Source organism: Heptranchias perlo, chromosome 2 (genome assembly GCF_035084215.1).
Source record: "Heptranchias perlo isolate sHepPer1 chromosome 2, sHepPer1.hap1, whole genome shotgun sequence".
Taxonomy (NCBI): Eukaryota; Metazoa; Chordata; class Chondrichthyes; order Hexanchiformes; family Hexanchidae; genus Heptranchias; species Heptranchias perlo.
In genome coordinates this window covers 153,449,928-153,469,697 of record NC_090326.1, presented here as the reverse complement: position 1 = coordinate 153,469,697, position 19,770 = coordinate 153,449,928, and the positions used below count along the sequence as shown (strand labels likewise).

Below are 19,770 nucleotides of genomic sequence, written 5' to 3'. Positions count from 1 at the left end.
TCTCCCTGCTTTTTCTCTTCTCTCAAACCCCTCTCGCCCTGAGTAGGATTGACCCCAGCTCTGTAACTGAGCACCCCTCACAGTGATGCACAGAACTGCATAACTATATATGACCCACATTCCATGTACCTGTAAGCATTGTGAAACTTGTATTATAGCAAGTACTGTGCATCAAGCCACGTCATGAGAAAGCATGAGAATTAGTACAAAATAAGGTTTAAAAAATAACTAGGAAATGAGGGTTTTAAAAAATGATGTTGGGAGAAAGGCACCAAGATGGTGATTTTCTCAGGCAAGTGAAGGCTCTTTTACATTAGAGGAGTGGTGGACACACTGTTCTCCCTCCTTGGCTGCACTCCTTAGTGTAAATCACCTGACCTGCAGGGAACCAGTGGCATTGTATACCAACAAAAGTAATGGTCTCGGTAACTGCCGTTCTTCCAGCACAGTAAATACAGGAAGTTGGTCCTGAGCATTTGCATTTCTGAGCCCTAACAAATGACATAATTTACTCAGTGAGCAATTGTGTTTTTTGTTGAATGCATGATTTCCTTTAGTGCTACCTACAATCATGTTTCATAGAATCTTACAGCATGGAAAGAGGCCATTTGGCCCATCGTGCCTGTGCTGGTTCTTTGAAAGAGCTATTCAATTCATCACACTCCCCCGGTCTTATCCCATAGCCTTGCAAATGTTTATAATATAAACACAAATTTCTACCTTTTAAAAATAACAATGAATTATACTTTATTGCCATTCCACCTCTAAATTGTAATTGGGTTTCGGGAAACCGGTTTCCGTGGTGGCTATCGCCAAGCATAAAAGGGGAAAATGGCACATGGAGGTTGCTCCTCTGACATGGGAATAAAGTGATAATGTAAAAGACCTTTAGAAAGCAACTTGTAACTAACTAGTTTTTATGTGGCCACCTGAATCTGAGACATACAGAAACCTGTGACCATGTTTGAGTCTCCAAACCAAGCTACAGAGATAGCCACACAGCTAGTTTCTGTTTTCTTGATATGAAGTGTACACTTTCTTCTTGGGGAGAGGGACCCTACTTACTAAGTCGAAGGAACTTGGGCATCAATTGGCTCAGCCAAGGCTTCGGGACCCCAACATGTGTGCAGGGCTTTTGCTGGAGTTCAACCAGTGCAGAGCACTGGTAAGCTTCCTGCTCCTTGTTCAACCACGACCACCTAACTATTAGGCTATTGGCTTGCAGTGTTATCTGGAGCAAGGGGAAGAATGCTAATGATGGTCCCATCCGTCCAGGTACAGTTTGTGAACTGGACTGGCTGGTTAACAGTGCTTTGAAGTACTGAGGATCTGCCGACCTCGGGTATCCAATTGCCGAATATGCCACAGCGCGTTAATTTGGTTCTGAACTACCATCACCAGGTGTGCTACCTTGCAGCCATTTACTTCCCAACAGAATATAATGGCCCTGGGTTAGGGAACTCCCAGATCTAAACAAGGTGAGGCCATTATTTAGTGTTGGTATTGTTGGCAAAACAGTTATTGACATTATGTGAATTCTGTTATAATCCCACTTCGTGTTTTTGTATGATATTTAAATTTTACGATAAAAGTACGACAGCACTGAGAAGGATAATGGCAAGTAGGCTTCACATTTTGAATGCTTGATTTAATATATGAAATAATTTAGGTGAGATAGAATTACTTGGAGGTAAAAAGATGGAATGCTGGAATTCAGAAATAAAAATAGGAAGTTATAGAAAAGCATAACAGGTTACACAGCACCTGAAAGAGAAAGATAGCCTACGGTTTTATTCATAACCCTTCCGATAGTGACAAGTATATTTCCAGAACTCTCTAAGACCAAACACGGTGCTAGTTTCAGAGTAGGCAAAATGGTAGCTGATGAGGTTACAGCACCTACTGTCATGTACATCCCAACCATTATAAAATGTTTGTTCCTTTCTGCAATTGTTTATTGTTCAAAATTGCACCAACTTTGTTGTTCCCTTTTAGTGCACTATATCTCTGCTTTTAAAAAATCCTGAGGTAGGCGTTCCATTAATTTCAGCGAAGCTGTCAACATTTGCATTCAGTTAATACTGATTAACAGTTGAGTTGCTCTGTGTTTGTACATCTCTAATGGACACCTTTTAGAATTAATTAGGTGATAGTTTAAAAGGAAAATTTAACTCAAGCGCACAAACAAGAATAGAGTGGTTTGATTTGAAAAATGAACGCTTTGCCCATGTACAATTTAACAATCATTTCCGAATCCTAGCAGTGGGAAGCTTACCTGTGCACCGTGCTGGTAAGCTGTGCGGTTTTAGCTGGTTACTCTCCAGCAGTATCCCTGCAATACACATGGTGAATCCTATCTCTTCGCTCTTGTTAACCTCCATTTGGGTAGGTGAGGTGTCACTCTGCGGAAGGGGTGGGGGTGGCGGATTTGGATTTAAGGAGTGGGAAGAGAGTGCCCTGCATAGCGCGCAAATAGAAACTACCTGTGTTCTCAGTCGTTTGGTTTGGGGAGTCTTCAACATGGAGATGGGTTTCTGTGCTCACCGGACATCTGGCTGACCAGAATCCAATTCTTGGGGTAAGTAATGAGGTTTTGTTGAGCATGGCACTCTTGAAATCTTATATACAAATCATTTCTGTTTCCAAAACAATTATATAAGTAGTCAATCTAGTAAAATACTAAACTGAAGTCCCCATTTAACAATACATCATCATAAGAATGAGAGTATTCCCTTTTTGTACTGATAACTGTGATTCCACCCTGCTACATCAATATTAATTGAAGAAAACTAATTCAAAAAGGAATAAAGTATACCTTTTGTATAGGTGGGCAGCTAACCAGTAGAGTAGTCAAAGCAGTAACTAAGTAACTGGATCACTAAAACTGTGAAGCAAACTATGATGGATTGGCAATGGAGTCATAAACACATCAATTTATTTAGAAGCTGGTGACTGGCGTTGATTTTTCAGTTTACCAAACTGGTGCTTTGCAAGTGTAATTTTCCAGCCCTGATTCCAATGTTGTTTGGCAATGTAAAAAGATTGGCACTTTGATTTTCAGAGGGACTTCATTAATCTTATTGATAGTGGGAGCAAATCAGGAGAAATTTGTGGAAAATTCTACACAACAAGTACTTTTGTAGGTACTTTTTTTGTACTTTCAGCAGTCTGATTAAGGTCAAATATGTTAGTGTACTCATGTAATATCTACCATTGTATGTGTGGGACAGTATAATTTAAAGAACATTCCATTAAATTGGGCCATCTGTGTGTGTGTAAATAAATACATGTATAAAATGTTGCATCAGTCACACAGATTATTACAGATGCAAAACAACCTTTTAAGAAAAAACAAAGCAATCCGCTTAATGCTCTTGACCTAAAGCCTGAAGTTTACAAGCACTTTCCAATTAAACTCTGATTGATCTGAGGCTCTGTTTACTTAACACCAATTAGACTTTGTGGTTTTAAGGGGACACAGTTTCATCTTAGAATAATACACTGCACTATTTCTCCTGCAATGGCGCTGCCTTCTGTACATTGCTCCTCAAATTCTGGCCTCATTCGCATCCCCGATTTTCATCGCTCCCCCACTGGCGGCCATACCTTCAGCTGCCTAGGCCCTAAGCTCTAGAATTCCCTCCCTAAACCTCTCCACCTCTCTACCCCTCGCTCCTCCTTTAAGACGCTCCTTAAAACCTACCTCTTTGACCAAGCTCGTCGTAATATCTCCCTTTGTGGCTCAGTGACAAATTTTGTTTGATAATGCTCCTGTGAAGCGCCTCGGGACGGTTTACTTCATTTAAGGCGCTATATAAATACAAGTTGTTTTTGCGTGGTTACCTCTGGTGTGCTCCCAAGATTTCACACTTGGCCCCCTCTTATTCCTCAACTATATGTTGCCCAGTGGTGACATTATCCCTAAGCATGGGCTCGGATTTCATATGTATGCTAATATCCAGTTTCATCTCTGCACTGTCATGCTTGATTCCACGAATATGCCTGTCTGACATCAAGTTGTGAATGAATCAGAACTACTTGCAGCTGAACCTGGGCAAGACTGAAGCCATCCTCTTCTACCCCAACAAGAACACTGTGCTCCTTGTCCTTGATCTTATCATTCTTCCTGCTCAAGCTCAGTCTGATGTGCAACTTTGCTGTAATGCTCAACACTGATCTGAGCTACAAACTCTATTTCCAGTCCAACACTAAGACTGTCTACTTCCAAGTTTGAAATATCTCCTGTTTCTGACCCCAGCTTACCTCCACTGCCACAGAAACTCTCATAAATGCCTCCATCACTTCCAGACTTGATGAATCCAATACGTTCCTCGTTGGCCCCTCAGGATTCACCCTACGTGAACTCTGCTGTCTGCATCCTATACTGCACAAAACCTTGCTCAACTGTCACCTTAGAAACTTGCTCACCTATTGATTTACAAAATTATCATCCTTGTCTTCAAATCGCTCTAATGCCTTGCGTCTCCCCACCTCTTAAACTCCTCCAGCTTTATGTCCCTGCCTCATATTCTCCTTTCTTCCAATTCCGGTCTACTGCATGTACTTCCCCCTCTCCCCCATTCCTCTGTCATCCAAGGCGGAGACTTCAGTCCTCTTGGGTCTGACCCCCAATTGTAAAGAATTTTAGGTCATTTTGCTACGTTAAAGGTGCTATATAAACATAAATTGTTGTGTAACACTTCTGTTATAAAACAGCATATCATCTGACTTACTGTGAGCAATGGCACAATATGTAAAGAAAACCAGTCGTTGACCTAGTGCCTCAGATTTACAAACAATTACAAATGTCCCTTGAGTGGGATTCTAGTGAGGAGTAAGTGAAAGAATCAGCATTTGTTTGTTCCATGAGGGTGCAGGTTTTACAGTAAGAATAGTGCGGGAGGAGAGTTGTTTTGTGTCATATCAACGTACAAAGCTTGCAAAATTGCTGCTTTTTTCAGGAAAATTTAAGTGATGCAGTGCTGAATTATTCACGGATGAATGTTCAGTTCATTTTAAAAAAAAAAATTGTTCTCTGGATGTGGGCAATGTTGGCAAGGTCACCTTTATTGTCCATCCCTAGCCTTGAGAAGGTGATGGTGGGCTTTCTTCTTGAACTGCTGCAATCCTTGTGATAATGGTGATAGATGCGTAATTCCAGGATTTTGATTAATTGGCAATGAAGAAATGACAATATATTTGTCCAAGTCAGGTTCTTGTGTGACTTGGAGGAGAAAAAGAAATAAAGACTTGCACTTATATAGTGCCTATCACTGCCTCAGGATGCCCCAAAGCGTTTTACAGCCAATTGAGTACTTTTGAAGTGTAGTCACTGTTGTAATGTAGGAAACACGGCAGCCAATTTACATACAGCAAGATCCCACAAACAGCAATGTGATAACATATAACAACCATGGCCATGGGACCTTTAACATCCACCTGAGAGGGCAGATGGGGCCTCGGTTTAACACCTCATCCGAAAGACAGCACCTCCAACAGTGCAGCACTCCCTCAGTATTGCACTTGGAAATGATATTGTTCCCATGATATTGCTCATCATGTCTTTCTCTGTGGTAGATGTTGTGATGCTGGGAGGTGCTGTCGAAGTAAGCTTGACAAGTTGCTACCTGTAGATTGTACATATAGTAGCCACAGTGGTGGAGGGGGTGGATATTGATTCCAGTGCAGGAATATCAATCAAGTGAACTGTTCTGTCCTGGATGTTGTTGAGCTTCTTGACTGTTGTGGTCTCACCCAGAACAAGGAGGCATAACCTTGACATTAGAGCCAGGCCATTTAGGAGGGAAACCAGGAAGCATTTTTTCACACAAAGGATAGTAGAAATCTGGAGTTCTCTTCCCCCAAAAAGCTGTGGATGCTGGGACAATTTAGGTTGCCAACCCTAAAGATTAAAGGGTTAATCTTCAAGGCACTGCTGGGAACAACCCAGGAGAAAAATCATCGGGGTCTTAAGAAAATGAAAAAACAATTTTTTTTTATAACTATTAAATGAAAGTGTTCAAACAATAGTGAAGATAGGGAAAAAAGGCCATTTAACTGACAGTCCAGAATAACCGAATGGGGTGACGAAGAGCCTATTCACTTCCAAATTGCCGTGGGAAGGCAGTGGGTCATGAGGATGACAGGATTGTGGGAGTGGGGTGGCTGAAGGTCATGTGATGAAACCTCCTGGAATACAGTCCAACTAGAGTTGGCAACCCTAGGACGATTCGAGTTTTCAAGACTGAGATCGATAGATTTTTGTTGGGTAAGGGTATTCAGGGATATGGAGCTACAGCAGGTAAATTAGAATTGAGGTATAGATCACCCATGATCTGATCGAATGGCGGAGCAGGCTTGAGGGGCTGAATGGCCTACTCTTGTTCCTATGTCAAGTTCAGCTTTTGGTCAGTGGTGACCCTCAGGATGTTGGTGGCGGGCGACTGTGGTGTAAATAATGCAATAATTGTAAATAATTTGGCAAAATTCAGGGCACATACATAATATCCTGGATGGAAAACTAATTTCTGAACGAGTAAAGTATAGAAAAGCTCAAATTGCAGGGGTTTGCACCAGGGGGCGCTGCTCTTCTCTAATTGTCAGTATTTCTTGCTGAAGTATTGAATCATGCAGCTTGTCCTAAGCCAATGTTATTATGTACGTTTTGGTTTTTGATTATGGTGTAAAGTGTTTTAGTCCCTGGTTTATTGTTAAATACCTGAGGTTCCAAATGAAATTTATCCAGCTTGGATATCCTATTTTTAATGTACTTTATTTAAAAACATGGCTGTGGCCTTTGTGCCTCGTGAAATGTTTAACAGTTGCACTCAGATTGTGCAGGAAGTCTCTTTTCTCTAAATTGATTTAAGTTAGGTTATCCCACAAGTGAGGTTTTATTTAATGGAAAGTAAAACACTGGAAGCGGTCTCTCTGCTTTCTTTGTGGATCCGGATTAAAAAGTGTGGTAACCTTGTAATTAAATCATCTGACACTGGCTATTACAAATAATAGAGAAATACTGGCTAGTTACTGCTGCTGAATTCTGCCTAATCGAGGTTCTGCCAATCTGGGAAGTGGTCCTTCTTATCTCTAACCTTCAATCTTCAGCCTCTATCTTGGTCGGTCGGTCTTGTAACCACATCCATTGTATATATTGTAGTCTGGTCATTAGTCTCCTCTCTTCCTCATCAATTCCAAATATTTTCCCATGCATTCCCCCATGTTTTAAAATCATGAAAGGTTTCGACAAATTGGATCCAAATAAGCTTTTCTGCCATGTACAGAATTTAAGCAGCAGGAGTCATATATACAAATTAAGGATAATAAAGAAAACAGGAATTGCATTGTTTACTAAAAAGAACTAGGCAGGTTCTTGTCAACAAATGGGATTCAGGGTTATCAGAAATGTATCAGGGAATACTGTGGACTAGATGGACTGGAGGTCTTCTGCTTGAAACTGTTAACTTTGTTACTGATTCATTGCTCTGTTTCAATCTTTCCCAAGACTCTTGAACTAAGTGTTGGGTATTTGTACCCTTTCCCAATGTTCAGCGTGACTCCAATAAGGTACAATGGTGTTTTATTAAGCTTCACACAAGGATCAGCACTATGCACGCTTAAGCAGTAGTTATCAGTGCAGAATAAGAGCTATATCTCCCGTTCTTTCTTGGGTAGAGATCATGCCCACTTCCCACAGGAGTTTTGACAGTCACCCCGCCTGGGGTCTCTACCATTGCTCTTCGTGGGCCCCTGGCCTTACCCCGCCCTGGGGTTTCCTCTCTCTGTGGGCCCCTGGCCTTACCCCGCCCTGGGGTTTCCTCTCTCTGTGGGCCCCTGGCCTTACCCCGCCCTGGGGTTTCCTCTCTTCATAGGCCCCTGGCCTGTTCAGATCCGGATCCTCTCCTCAAGGCTGCCTGGTTTTGCTCCAGGGTCAACCCTCACTCTTGTCCTGGTTCTCTACAATTTGACTCTTTCACTGGGTCCCTTTTTATGCTATTTTTGAGGATGGGTACAGGGGTTATTATTGACACATATGCTTGACCCTATTGAGGTCTTTCCAAAAGGCATGGTGGCCAATTGGGCGTCGAGTATCTTCCAGATAAAGGCAGAAGAGTCGGCCTTTTCCTTATCTCTTTGATGGGCAGGGGGTGATGGAGCCTCTCTGACCAATCACCAGTTCACACCACTCAAGTGCCTGGACTCTCACCTTATCCTGTTATGTTTCTCTCAAGGCCAATGTTAGCAACTTTGCGTCTGTTATCTCTTACACCCTGTCTCGTCCCAGGTTGTTAGCTCTAAGACGTCGTTGTCTCATGTGGACAGCTAGCTCCTTATCTCATGGGTATGACTGAGTAACTTGTTAATGTAGCTATGTTACTGCTTGTGTGCTGTGCTAGCAATTTCATATTCTGTTTAATTGTATTAAGGGATTTTAAGGGTTTTTATAAAGCTTGACAGATTCTAGGTTATACGGTTAATTACTGTATACTTGTTGGATTAGTACAAAAGGGAAAAAGTTGCTCATGTAAGGCTAGCATAAGTTACATATCAAAAATATATGTGGTACAATGAGTCAAGTTACATGTGTGGTTACAGCAATACATTTGTTAACAATCATTAGATATATGTTTGATTAATACAAAGGTGAATTACACAAAATACATATTCGATACAGATTCAACATGTGATGGTATAATCTTACACAAGGAATTGTATATTTTCTGTTTTTCCTCCTCTTACAAGTATCAGTCTTAAAACCCAAGCATGGCATCGCTCTCTTTTATTTCTCTTTTTTTAAAGTTGGTGCTGGGCTTTTTATCTGCCTTTAGGAACTATAGATCTTGGTCCTCCACTTCGGTTTCTCAGTGTAAAACATAGAAACAAAGAAAATAGGAGCAGGAGTAGGCCATTCGGCCCTTCGAGCCTGCTCCGCCATTCAATATGATCATGGCTGATCCTCTATCTCAATACCATATTCCTGCTCTCTCCCCATACCCCTTGATGCCTTTTGTGTCTAGAAATCTATCTAGCTCCTTCTTAAATATATTCAGTGACTTGGCCTCCACAGACTTCTGTGGTAGAGAATTCCACAGGTTCACCACCCTCTGAGTGAAGAAATTTCTCCTCATCTTAGTAGAAATTTCTCCTTATCTCATAAGGAACGTTTCTGTGGCAAAGTCAATAATGCCAGTATTTCATTAACATGTGTTCAGAACCTGTTTCTGCCCCTTTTTATTATTTCCTGGCCTGCTGTTGCTAGTATATAAACCCTCTGACAGCAGAAATGCTGCACATTGTTCCCTGAACAAGGGGCACAATCCAGGAATGGGCAAACTGGACAGTGTCTTGTTATAAAACTCCCCCCTCTATAGTTTTCTTCTCTGAAATTATGTTTTGCCATTGCATGGTACTTCATCAGCAAACTAACTAAAATCGAACCTAAAGATTCTCTGTGTTGGTGGAAGAAAAGATGGGGTTGAAGTGGAGGAGGTGTCAATGGAAAGTGAGGAAAGATGAATGTCTTAGCGTTTTACTTGATTACTTGTGAAGATAGGAGAGTCTATATGAAGAACTTTCCCTCAGGATATTAAACGGGTGGGATAGAGTCCATGTCAGGGTAGTTTATACGCAGCCTGCAAAAGGAAACCCATTAATGGGCATTTCTTGCCACTGGGTGCTTTATGTTCAGAAACTCCTAACAATCAACCATTAATATCGACCTCATAGCCAGTGACTATCACATTTAAAATCAAGTCCTTGATCCACTAGAATGATCTAATTTGTCTCAGGTTTTTCTAAAACTTACCAGGAGGATTTATTTATCTACTGATCAGACCAAATGAACTACCCAGCGGTTTCATATTGTGATGTGCGCCATTGAGATTTAACTGTAACATTATCTTTTTCACTTCAAAACAAATTTCTCTCATAGTTTTTTTTATATTTCTTTTCCCTTTTTTTTTACAAAAACACCGCAGGCTGAAGGTTATGTCATTGGAAGTTGTATTAAACACATCCCTGTTGCAGGTAGAGATATTACCTATTTCATTCAACAGCTCTTGAGGGAAAGGGAAGTAGGAATACCACCTGAACAATCCCTGGAGACTGCCAAGGCCATCAAGGTAGGAGTCCAGAACAAACCTCTCTCTTTATTTTCTAACTTTCTGATATTTACGGAACCAGAAACACTGGCAGTATGATAGAAGATAGAAAATTGATTTTATTTTCAAATTTAAAATGTCGTACCTGTTTTATTGTAATTACGGGGCCTGAAAAGTAGGCAGTTTATTTCTTTCAATATCACCACTGAAGTGGTTTTGATTATATTGGGAGATTTTCAGCTTCAGCTTTCTGGCACATGCTGGGGAGCCCCAATTAGGAAATTACGAACCACAAGCTCGTGATTTTCTGTCCGCTTAAATTAATGGGCAGAAATTCGCTGGTTTGGTGTGCGCAATTTCCTGATATGCATTTCCAATATGTACCAGGATTGCCAAAGTGGAAAACCTCTCTTATTGTTATAGTTTTATTTTTCAGGTGTGCCTGATTTTACATTTTTATTGTTTCAGTAATGCACTATTACGAGTCTGTATACAAACAAAACCTTTTATTGAAATCTCCAAACATTTGGTCAGTTAGCTAGAACCAAGATAAATTGTGTTCTTTGTCATAAGGCACTTTTACCTATGTCACGTCTGTCATGGAATATAGTCAGAATATCTTGTGATCAGCATTTTGTGTCTTTTCTTTCTTTTGCTCACACTTTCTGATGTCAACTTTTGTATTTTTTTTGTAGGAGAGATATTGTTATATCTGCCCAGATATAGTTAAGGAATTCACTAAATACGATACTGATCCTGGGAAATGGATCAAGCCATACATCGGTATCAATGCTATCAGCAAACGACAATTCGCTGTAGATGTGGGCTATGAGAGGTTCCTGGGGCCTGAAATTTTCTTCCACCCTGAGGTGATTGAAAAATATCTACTTTTTTTTTGATTTTGTAAGTTGTTAATGATTCTACTACAGCTTTGTCAGAAACGTAGAAGTCAAATTTTAGGCCATGATCTTGATGTGTGCTTGAGTTGTGGATGAAATTACTGATTTAATTATTTTCCTGATGTACAGTCACAGTAAATACAATGATCCATCTAGATGTAGCCCACTTTCCTCATTCCCCATCTTTCACTTATCACTGGAGTAAAACAAGTTGATGCAATGGGTTCCTAAAGAGACGTACTCCCAGTAAGAGAAAGTTGTTGTTTGGTCTTAAATTGGAGTGCTGGGAAGGTACCCATTTGACTCTGCTGCACTGCACAGAGAAGCCTCCCCATGGGCTGATCTATTGGTTCTTTTCCCACTACAGTTCCTGCATTTTTTTTTTTCAGATAGCATTTTGTATTCGATGCTTACATTTATCATTTCATGATTTTACAAAATTTTGGGACTGGAACGCTGCATTACATGCAGCCAGATCTTCACGGTGCTAATGGTTACTCATGGTGCCTGGATAGCTACAGTTGCAGCCCAACATGGCAATGTGTAGGAACTGTCCTTCTGCCCCAGAGTAATCCCCTTGCAATGCTGGGAGGCAAATCTTTGCTAGGAGGTATGAACCTGGAGAAAGAAAGAACTTGCATTTATATAATGCACCATCACCTATACTAAGGCTTCCAAAAGCATTTTACATGCCGTGAATTACTTTAAAGCGCATTCGCTGTTGCTATAGAATCATAGAAGTTTACAACATGGAAACAGGCCCTTCGGCCCAACATGTCCATGTCGCCCAGTTTATACCACTAAGCTAGTCCCAATTGCCTGCACTTGGCCCATATCCCTCTATACCCATCTTACCCATGTAACTGTCCAAATGCATTTTAAAAGACAAAATTGTACACGCCCCTCTACGACTGCCTCTGGCAGCTCGTTCCAGACACTCACCACCCTTTGAGTGAAAAAATTGCCCCTCTGGACCCTTTTGTATCTCTCCCCTCTCACCTTAAATCTATGCTCCCTTGTTATAGACTCCTCTACCTTTGGGAAAAGATTTTGACTATCTACCTTATCTATGCCCCTCATTATTTTATAGACTTCTATAAGATCACCCCTAAACCTCCTACTCTCCAGGGAAAAAAGTCTCAGTCTATCCAACCTCTCCCTATAAGTCAAACCATCAAGTCCTGGTAGCATCCTAGTAAATCTTTTCTGCACTCTTTCTAGTTTAATAATATCCTTTCTATAATCGGGTGACCAGAACTGTGCACAGTATTCCAAGTGTGGCCTTACTAATGTCTTGTACAACTTCAACAAGACATCCCAACTCCTGTATTCAATGTTCTGACCAATGAAACCAAGCATGCTGAATGCCTTCTTCACCACCCTATCCACCTGTGACTCCACTTTTAAGGAGCTATGAACCTGTACTCCTAGATCTCTTTGTTCTATAACTCTCCCCAACGCCCTACCATTAACGGAGTAGGTCCTGGCCCGATTCGATCTACCAAAATGCATCACCTCACATTTATCTAAATTAAACTCCATCTGCCATTCATCGGCCCACTGGCCCAATTTATCAAGATCCCGTTGCAATCCTAGATAGCCTTCTTCACTGTCCACAATGCCACCAATCTTGGTGTCATCTGCAAACTTACTAACGATGCCTCCTAAATTCTCATCCAAATCATTAATATAAATAACAAATAACAGCGGACCCAGCACCGATCCCTGAGGCACACCGCTGGTCACAGGCCTCCAGTTTGAAAAACAACCCTCTACAACCACCCTCTGTCTTCTGTCGTCAATCCAATTTTGTATCCAATTGGCTACCTCACCTTGGATCCCGTGAGATTTAACCTTATGTAACAACCTACCATGCGGTACCTTGTCAAAGGCTTTGCTAAAGTCCATGTAGACCACGTCTACTGCACAGCCCTCATCTATCTTCTTGGTTACCCCTTCAAAAAACTCAATCAAATTCGTGAGACATGATTTTCCACTCACAAAACCATGCTGACTGTTCCTAATCAGTCCCTGCCTCTCCAAAAGCATGTAGATCCTGTCTCTCAGAATACCCTCTAACAACTTACCCACTACAGATGTCAGGCTCACCGGTCTGTAGTTCCTAGGCTTTTCCCTGCCGCCCTTCTTAAACAAAGGCACAACATTTGCTACCCTCCAATCTTCAGACACCTCACCTGTAGCTGTCGATGATTCAAATATCTCTGCTAGGGGACCCGCAATTTCCTCCCTAACCTCCCATAACGTCCTAGGATACATTTCATCAGGTCCCGGAGATTTATCGACCTTGATGCGCGTTAAGACTTCCAGCACCTCCCTCTCTGTAATATGTACACTCCTCAAGACATCACTATTTATTTCCCCAAGTTCCCTAACATCCATGCCTTTTCTCAACCGTAAATATCGATGTGAAATATTCATTCAGGATCTCACCCATCTCTTGTGGTTCTGCACATAGATGACCTTGTTGATCCTTAAGAGGCCCTACTCTCTCCCTAGTTACTCTTTTGCCCTTTATGTATTTGTAGAAGCTCTTTGGATTCTCCTTTGCCTTATCTGCCAAAGCAATCTCATGTCCCCTTTTTGCCCTCCTGATTTCTCTCTTAACTCTACTCTCTTAACTCTACTCCTGCAATCTCTATACTCTTCAGGGAAACAGTTAGCCATTTTGTGCATAGTGAGATCCCACAAACAGTGATGAGACAAATGACCAGTAAATCTATTTTTGATGTTTTTGTTTTATCCTTGGGATGTGGGCATCACTGGCAAGGCCAGCATTTATTATCCGTCCTGAGCTGCGCTGCAAAGGTGGTGGTGAGCCACCGCCTTCTTGAACTGCTGCAGTAACGGTTTGGTACAACTGTGTGGCTTGCTAGGCCAATTCAGAGGGCTGTTAAAGAGTTAACCACGTTGGTGTGGGTCTGGAGTCACCTATAGGTGAGACCGGATAAGGACGGCATGATGAGGGAAGAATTTTGGTCAGGACGCTGGGAGAGCTCCCTGCTTCTCTTCGAATAGTGCCATAGGTTCTTTTAACGTCCACCTCAATGTGTAAATTGGGCCTTGATTTAAAATTTCAATTGAGAATGTACCTCCTGACAACACAGCACTCCCACAGTACTGCACTGAAGCGTCAGCCTAGATTACGTGCTGAAGATCTGACTCAGAGGCAAGAGTGCTACCAACTGAAATTAAGTCCCTGCACGACTGGTGTTTATAAACCTTGGGATGCTATTGCCTCAGTGTTGCTCTATCTTGTGAAGTCTTCTGATTCTGGTGTACTTTAATACATTCTGAACTGAAGCCCCGATTTTAAACCCCCCTCGTACCCGAGAAGAACGAAGCATGTGGGGTAGGGAACTTGCCTCCCCCATTGCTCCATACTCCCAGCTGCCACTTTAGCTCCTGGGTTTCGGGAGGCATATGAGGTGCTCGCTGCAGGCAGGCTCAAATATTCAAAAGTCTGGCTACAATGACTTAATTCGGATGTCGTACTCACACCCTGAGTTTAAATTGGGGCTTTTGGGGTTGAAACCTGTCTCTGAAGGGATATATATTTCAGTTTTTCACATATCTCTGAACAACAGTTTATTTAACCAATATTCCTTCTGCTCCCCAATAGCATTTTGAATGTGGTTCTTACTGAACTCTTATAGCCATGGTTTCAATCAGCAAATTCCTATGAAATTTTCTGCGTGGAAAATTAAGACATTGCATTCTTGTGAAATGAAATTTCTTGCTTGGAAAACTGAGATCTTGCTAGTCATGGTTTCACCTGAGGAAGTTAATGAATGCCAGTCACCTCCAGTCGATGAGGCACATTTGATCTGTCATCAGGAACATCTGCTTTTAGGCCTCACCTTAAATTCTTGTCCAAATTCAATTTTGAATTTAATCTGCAACAAAATTCCTATTCCACATTTTGACAAAATGGAAGTGAAGTGCAAATTCCATTATGTGAATGTGAAAAGAACTTTTATCTTAATTACAATGACAACCAGGCCAAATTTCACATGGGACACAAACACTCGGGTGTTTCCAAATGGCAATTGGAAGAATGCTCACTCTGCTTCCACAGTGACTTTTTGCGTTAGCTCGGTGTCCACCTGGGTCATGATGAAATGGCAAAAAACACAGCAGTAAATCAGCAACATTTAAGAATGTAAGAACGTAAGAAATAGGAGCAGGAGTATGCCATAAGACCCCTCGAGCCTGCTCTGCCATTCAGTAAGATCATGGTTGACTTCCACTTTCCTGCCCTAACCCAATATCCCTTGATTCCCAAAAATCTATCGATCTCAATCTTGAATATACTCGGTGACTGAGTATCCACAGCCACTGGGAAAGGGTGACATTACACTGGTAGCAAAGTGCAACAAGTGCAGTGTAAAAGTAGTTGATGTGAGTCCCACCAGAAAAAGGGTACGTTTTTAAAAGTGAAAATAAACTCTTGACAGCTTAATTGTACCATGATTCGCATTTCAATGATTGGGAGTAGCTGAGTAGTCTGTTGGCACCTTACAGTCATTAAGAATATCACTGGCACTTGGAGGCCAATAAGTAGCGGTGTGCACATGCCTTTGAGTATACTTGTGTCAAACTCTTCCTTCCCCAATTTTTCTCCGATGAAAGTGGAGAGGGAAAATAGATAAATATAAAGTGACAGATAAATGCATTCATCACACTGAAGGTAGGAAACCTTTGGGTAATGTTAAATTTAATTCCAATGAGGCTGTGGATACATCTTGATCTACTTATAAAAGGCATCTGTAGATGACCTCTGTGTGGATTCTTCATATTTTTACCAAATATTATTGTGTGGATGCCAGACAGGGGTGGCTTGCAGTTTGACAGTTCCATTCTAAATGAAAGTCTAAACCAAGAGAAGACTCTCCTCCTGAGTAGTGATGTGTCAGACCTCTGTAGTATGTGAAAAGTGCTTTTAATTTGAAGAATGAGGAAGACCTAGTGAGGGAGGTTACTTTTCTTGCTTTGGGAGAGAGTTAGAGGGCAGGAGTGCAATGACTGAATAAACACCCTGCAGTGGTGGAGAGGATGGCATTGGGAATAAGCAGAAATCAAAGGCAAAGGTGTGGTGGGGACGTACAGTTGGAGAACATTACTAAGGATGAAGCCAGGCCATGGAAAGATTTGAGGACAGAGGGTGATGGTCGAAGGTTGTTTTTGTGACTGGAAGCCTGTGGCCAGTGGGGTACCACAGGGATCGGTGCTGGGTCCCTTGCTGTTTGTGGTCTACATTAATGACTTGGATATGAATGTAAAAGGTATGATCAGTAAGTTCGCTGATGATACAAAGATTGGTAGGGTGGTAAATAGCGAGGAGGATAGCCTCAGTCTGCAGGACGATATAGATGGGTTGGTCAGATGGGCGGAACAGTGGCAAATGGAATTTAACCCGGAAAAGTGCGAGGGACTTTGGAGGGACTAACAAGGCAAGGGAATACACAATGAATGGGAGGACCCGAGGCAAGACAGAGGGTCAGAGGGATCTTGGTGTGCAAGTTCACAGATCCCTGAAGGCGGCAGAACAGGTAGATAAGGTGGTAAAGAAGGCATATGGGATACTTGCCTTTATTAGCCGAGGCATAGAATATAAGAGCAAGGAGGTTATGATGGAGCTGTATAAAACACTGGTTAGGCCACAGCTGGAGTACTGTGTGCAGTTCTGGTCGCCACACTACAGGAAGGATGTGATCGCTTTGGAGAGGGTGCAGAGGAGATTCACCAGGATGTTACCAGGGCTGGAGCGCTTCAGCTATGAAGAGAGACTGGGAAGATTGGGTTTGTTTTCCTTGGAGCAGAGGAGGCTGAGGGGGGACATGATTGAGGTGTACAAAATTATGAGGGGCACAGATAGGATGGATACTAAGGAGCTTTTTCCCTTCGTTGAGGGTTCTATAACAAGGGGACATAGATTCAAGGTAAAAGGCGGGAGGTTTAGAGGGGATTTGAGAAAGAACTTTTTCACCCAGAGGGTGGTTGGAGTCTGGAACTTAATGCCTGAAAGGGTTGTGGAGGCAGGAACCCTCACAACATTCAAGAAGCATTTGGATGAGCACTTGAAATGCCATAGCATACAAGGCTACGGACCAAATGCTGGAATATGGGATTAGAGTAGACCGGGCTGATGGCCGGCGCGGACACGATGGGCCGAAGGGCCTCTATCCGTGCTGTATAACTCTATGACTCTATGACAATGATCTGGAAGTCAACTTGCTGGGGCACAGGGTGCCAGTGGAGTTTGCCAAGGATGGAGATGGGTGCGTGGGGTTTAGTGTGGGAGAGGGCATGGGTGGCAGAGCCGTGCATCAGATGAAGTTTGTGGAGGTGGGCTGGTGAGATTATTAGAGAAGTCAATGGTCAAGATAATGAAAGCATAGCTTAGTATCCAGCAGCAGTAGGGGAGGGTTGGGGTAGGACTTGGGCAGTGTTCTGGCAGTGGAATAATGTGGTGTTGGTGATGCGCTGGAGGTGAGGTAGAAAGTTCAACTCAGATGGAAATAGATGCAAAGGTTGTGTATCACTGGATTTAGTCTGGGGAGGTTGTTAGAGTTTGGGCCAAAAGCAAGTAGGAGCAAACGGGAGCTGAAAAAGTTGGCTTCAATTTTGCAGACCTTAAACTAAAGGAAATTTTGATTCATCAATCGCTTCATGTTTTGATTGGTAGTTGGAAAGTATAGCAGCAGCCTTGGAGTTAATTGCTCAAGATTAACATGTGAATGAATCGGAGAGCAATAATACTAGAGGAGAAATCGTGAGGAGAAATCTTTTGGGGGATGATGTAATGGCTGTGTTGTGACCTATCAGAGTGGAGCCACAAGAGGTCAGTCCCTGGAGATGGACTGGAGGAGAGATATTTAATGGTGTTGGGGCAGCAGAAATTTAGAGGAGGAGGAGGAGGAGGAGCAGCAAGTCAAGTTTAGTCCCACAGGATCTCGTTAGTTACTTTCACTGGGACAGTCTCCATTTTGGAGATTTGGAGACTGGAGGGTCTTGGAGAGAGAAGTGAGAGTATAGTTGGGTTGGAACCTTGGAGAGAAAGGTTGGATTGGCGATAAGATAGTAGAAGGGCAGCTTTTGAAAAGTGGGGTGATTGCATTATGAAAGAGGTTGAGACAGTTTGAGGATAAGGAGAAGTTGATTATGTCAATGAGCATGGGTCATGAAGTGGAAGTTGGGTATTCAGGAGCTTGGTTTGGGGAGGGTCTGGGGAACAGTTGGTGGGTTTCAAGGAGAAGATGGTTTTGATGAGAGCTGGGGATGAGGATGAAATGTACAGGAGATCTACCTGGAGCAGAAAAAGACAACTGTGTGGATGAACTTAATGTTGGAAACCAAGTCCAGGAGTTTCTCACGTTTAGTATTCAAGATGAAGATGTAAGATACAGAGGGGGAAGATTTAATGAAGTGGTTTCTGATGAAGGGGGTGGTTGTTGGTCTACAGGATGACCCCAGCGTAATAGGTTTTAGCTGCAGAGAGGGATTGATGGTACTAACCTAAGGGTGAAGCCACATTAGAGGAGAACCGCTAATGTAGTACCATTATTCAAGAAGGGGAGTAGGGAAAAACCGGGGAACTACAGGCCAGTGAGCCTAACATCAGTGGTAGGAAAATTATTGGAAAAAATTCTGAAGGACAAAATTAGTCTCCACTTGGAGAAGCAAGGATTAATCAGGGATAGTCAACATGGCTTTGTCAAGGGAAGATCATGTCTGACTAATTTGATTGAATTTTTTGAGGGGGTGACTAGGCGTGTGGATGAGGGTAACGCAGTGGATGTGGTATACATGGATTTCAGTAAGGCCTTCGATAAAGTCCCCCACAGGAGACTGGTCAAGAAGGTACGAGCCCATGGAATCCAGGGTGCCTTGGCACTTTGGATACAAAACTGGCTTAGTGGCAGAAGGCAGAGGGTGATGGTCGAAGGTTGTTTTTGTGACTGGAAGCCTGTGGCCAGTGGGGTACCACAGGGATCGGTGCTGGGTCCCTTGCTGTTTGTGGTCTACATTAATGACTTGGATATGAATGTAAAAGGTATGATCAGTAAGTTCGCTGATGATACAAAAATTGGTAGGGTGGTAAATAGCGAGGAGGATAGCCTCAGTCTGCAGGACGATATAGATGGGTTGGTCAGATGGGCGGAACAGTGGCAAATGGAATTTAACCCGGAAAAGTGCGAGGTGATGCACTTTGGAGGGACTAACAAGGCAAGGGAATACACAATGAATGGGAGGACCCGAGGCAAGACAGAGGGTCAGAGGGATCTTGGTGTGCAAGTTCACAGATCCCTGAAGGCGGCGGAACAGGTAGATAAGGTGGTCAAGAAGGCATATGGGGTACTTGCCTTTATTAGCCGAGGCATAGAATATAAGAGCAAGGAGGTTATGATGGAGCTGTATAAAACACTGGTTAGGCCACAGCTGGAGTACTGTGTGCAGTTCTGGTTGCCACACTACAGGAAGGATGTGATCGCTTTGGAGAGGGTGCAGAGGAGATTCACCAGGATGTTACCAGGGCTGGAGCGCTTCAGCTATGAAGAGAGACTGGGAAGATTGGGTTTGTTTTCCTTGGGGAGCAGAGGAGGCTGAGGGGGAACATGATTGAGGTGTACAAAATTATGAGGGGCACAGATAGGATGGATACTAAGGAGCTTTTTCCCTTTGTTGAGGGTTCTATAACAAGGGGACATAGATTCAAGGTAAAAGGTGGGAGGTTTAGAGGGGATTTGAGA

At 42.6% G+C, this 19,770-nt stretch overlaps 1 protein-coding gene across 2 annotated transcripts in view; it reads left to right on the top strand.

The window, feature by feature from the left end:
- LOC137344994 (actin-related protein 3B) overlaps positions 1-19,770 on the top strand; it is a 79,437-nt gene that overhangs the window by 49,996 nt on the left and 9,671 nt on the right. For both annotated transcript variants that reach the window (XM_068008330.1, XM_068008322.1), the window contains 2 exons: positions 9,978-10,121; positions 10,796-10,969. In XM_068008330.1, the coding sequence (XP_067864431.1) occupies positions 9,978-10,121; positions 10,796-10,969 (318 nt within the window). The remainder of the gene's footprint in view (positions 1-9,977; positions 10,122-10,795; positions 10,970-19,770) is intronic.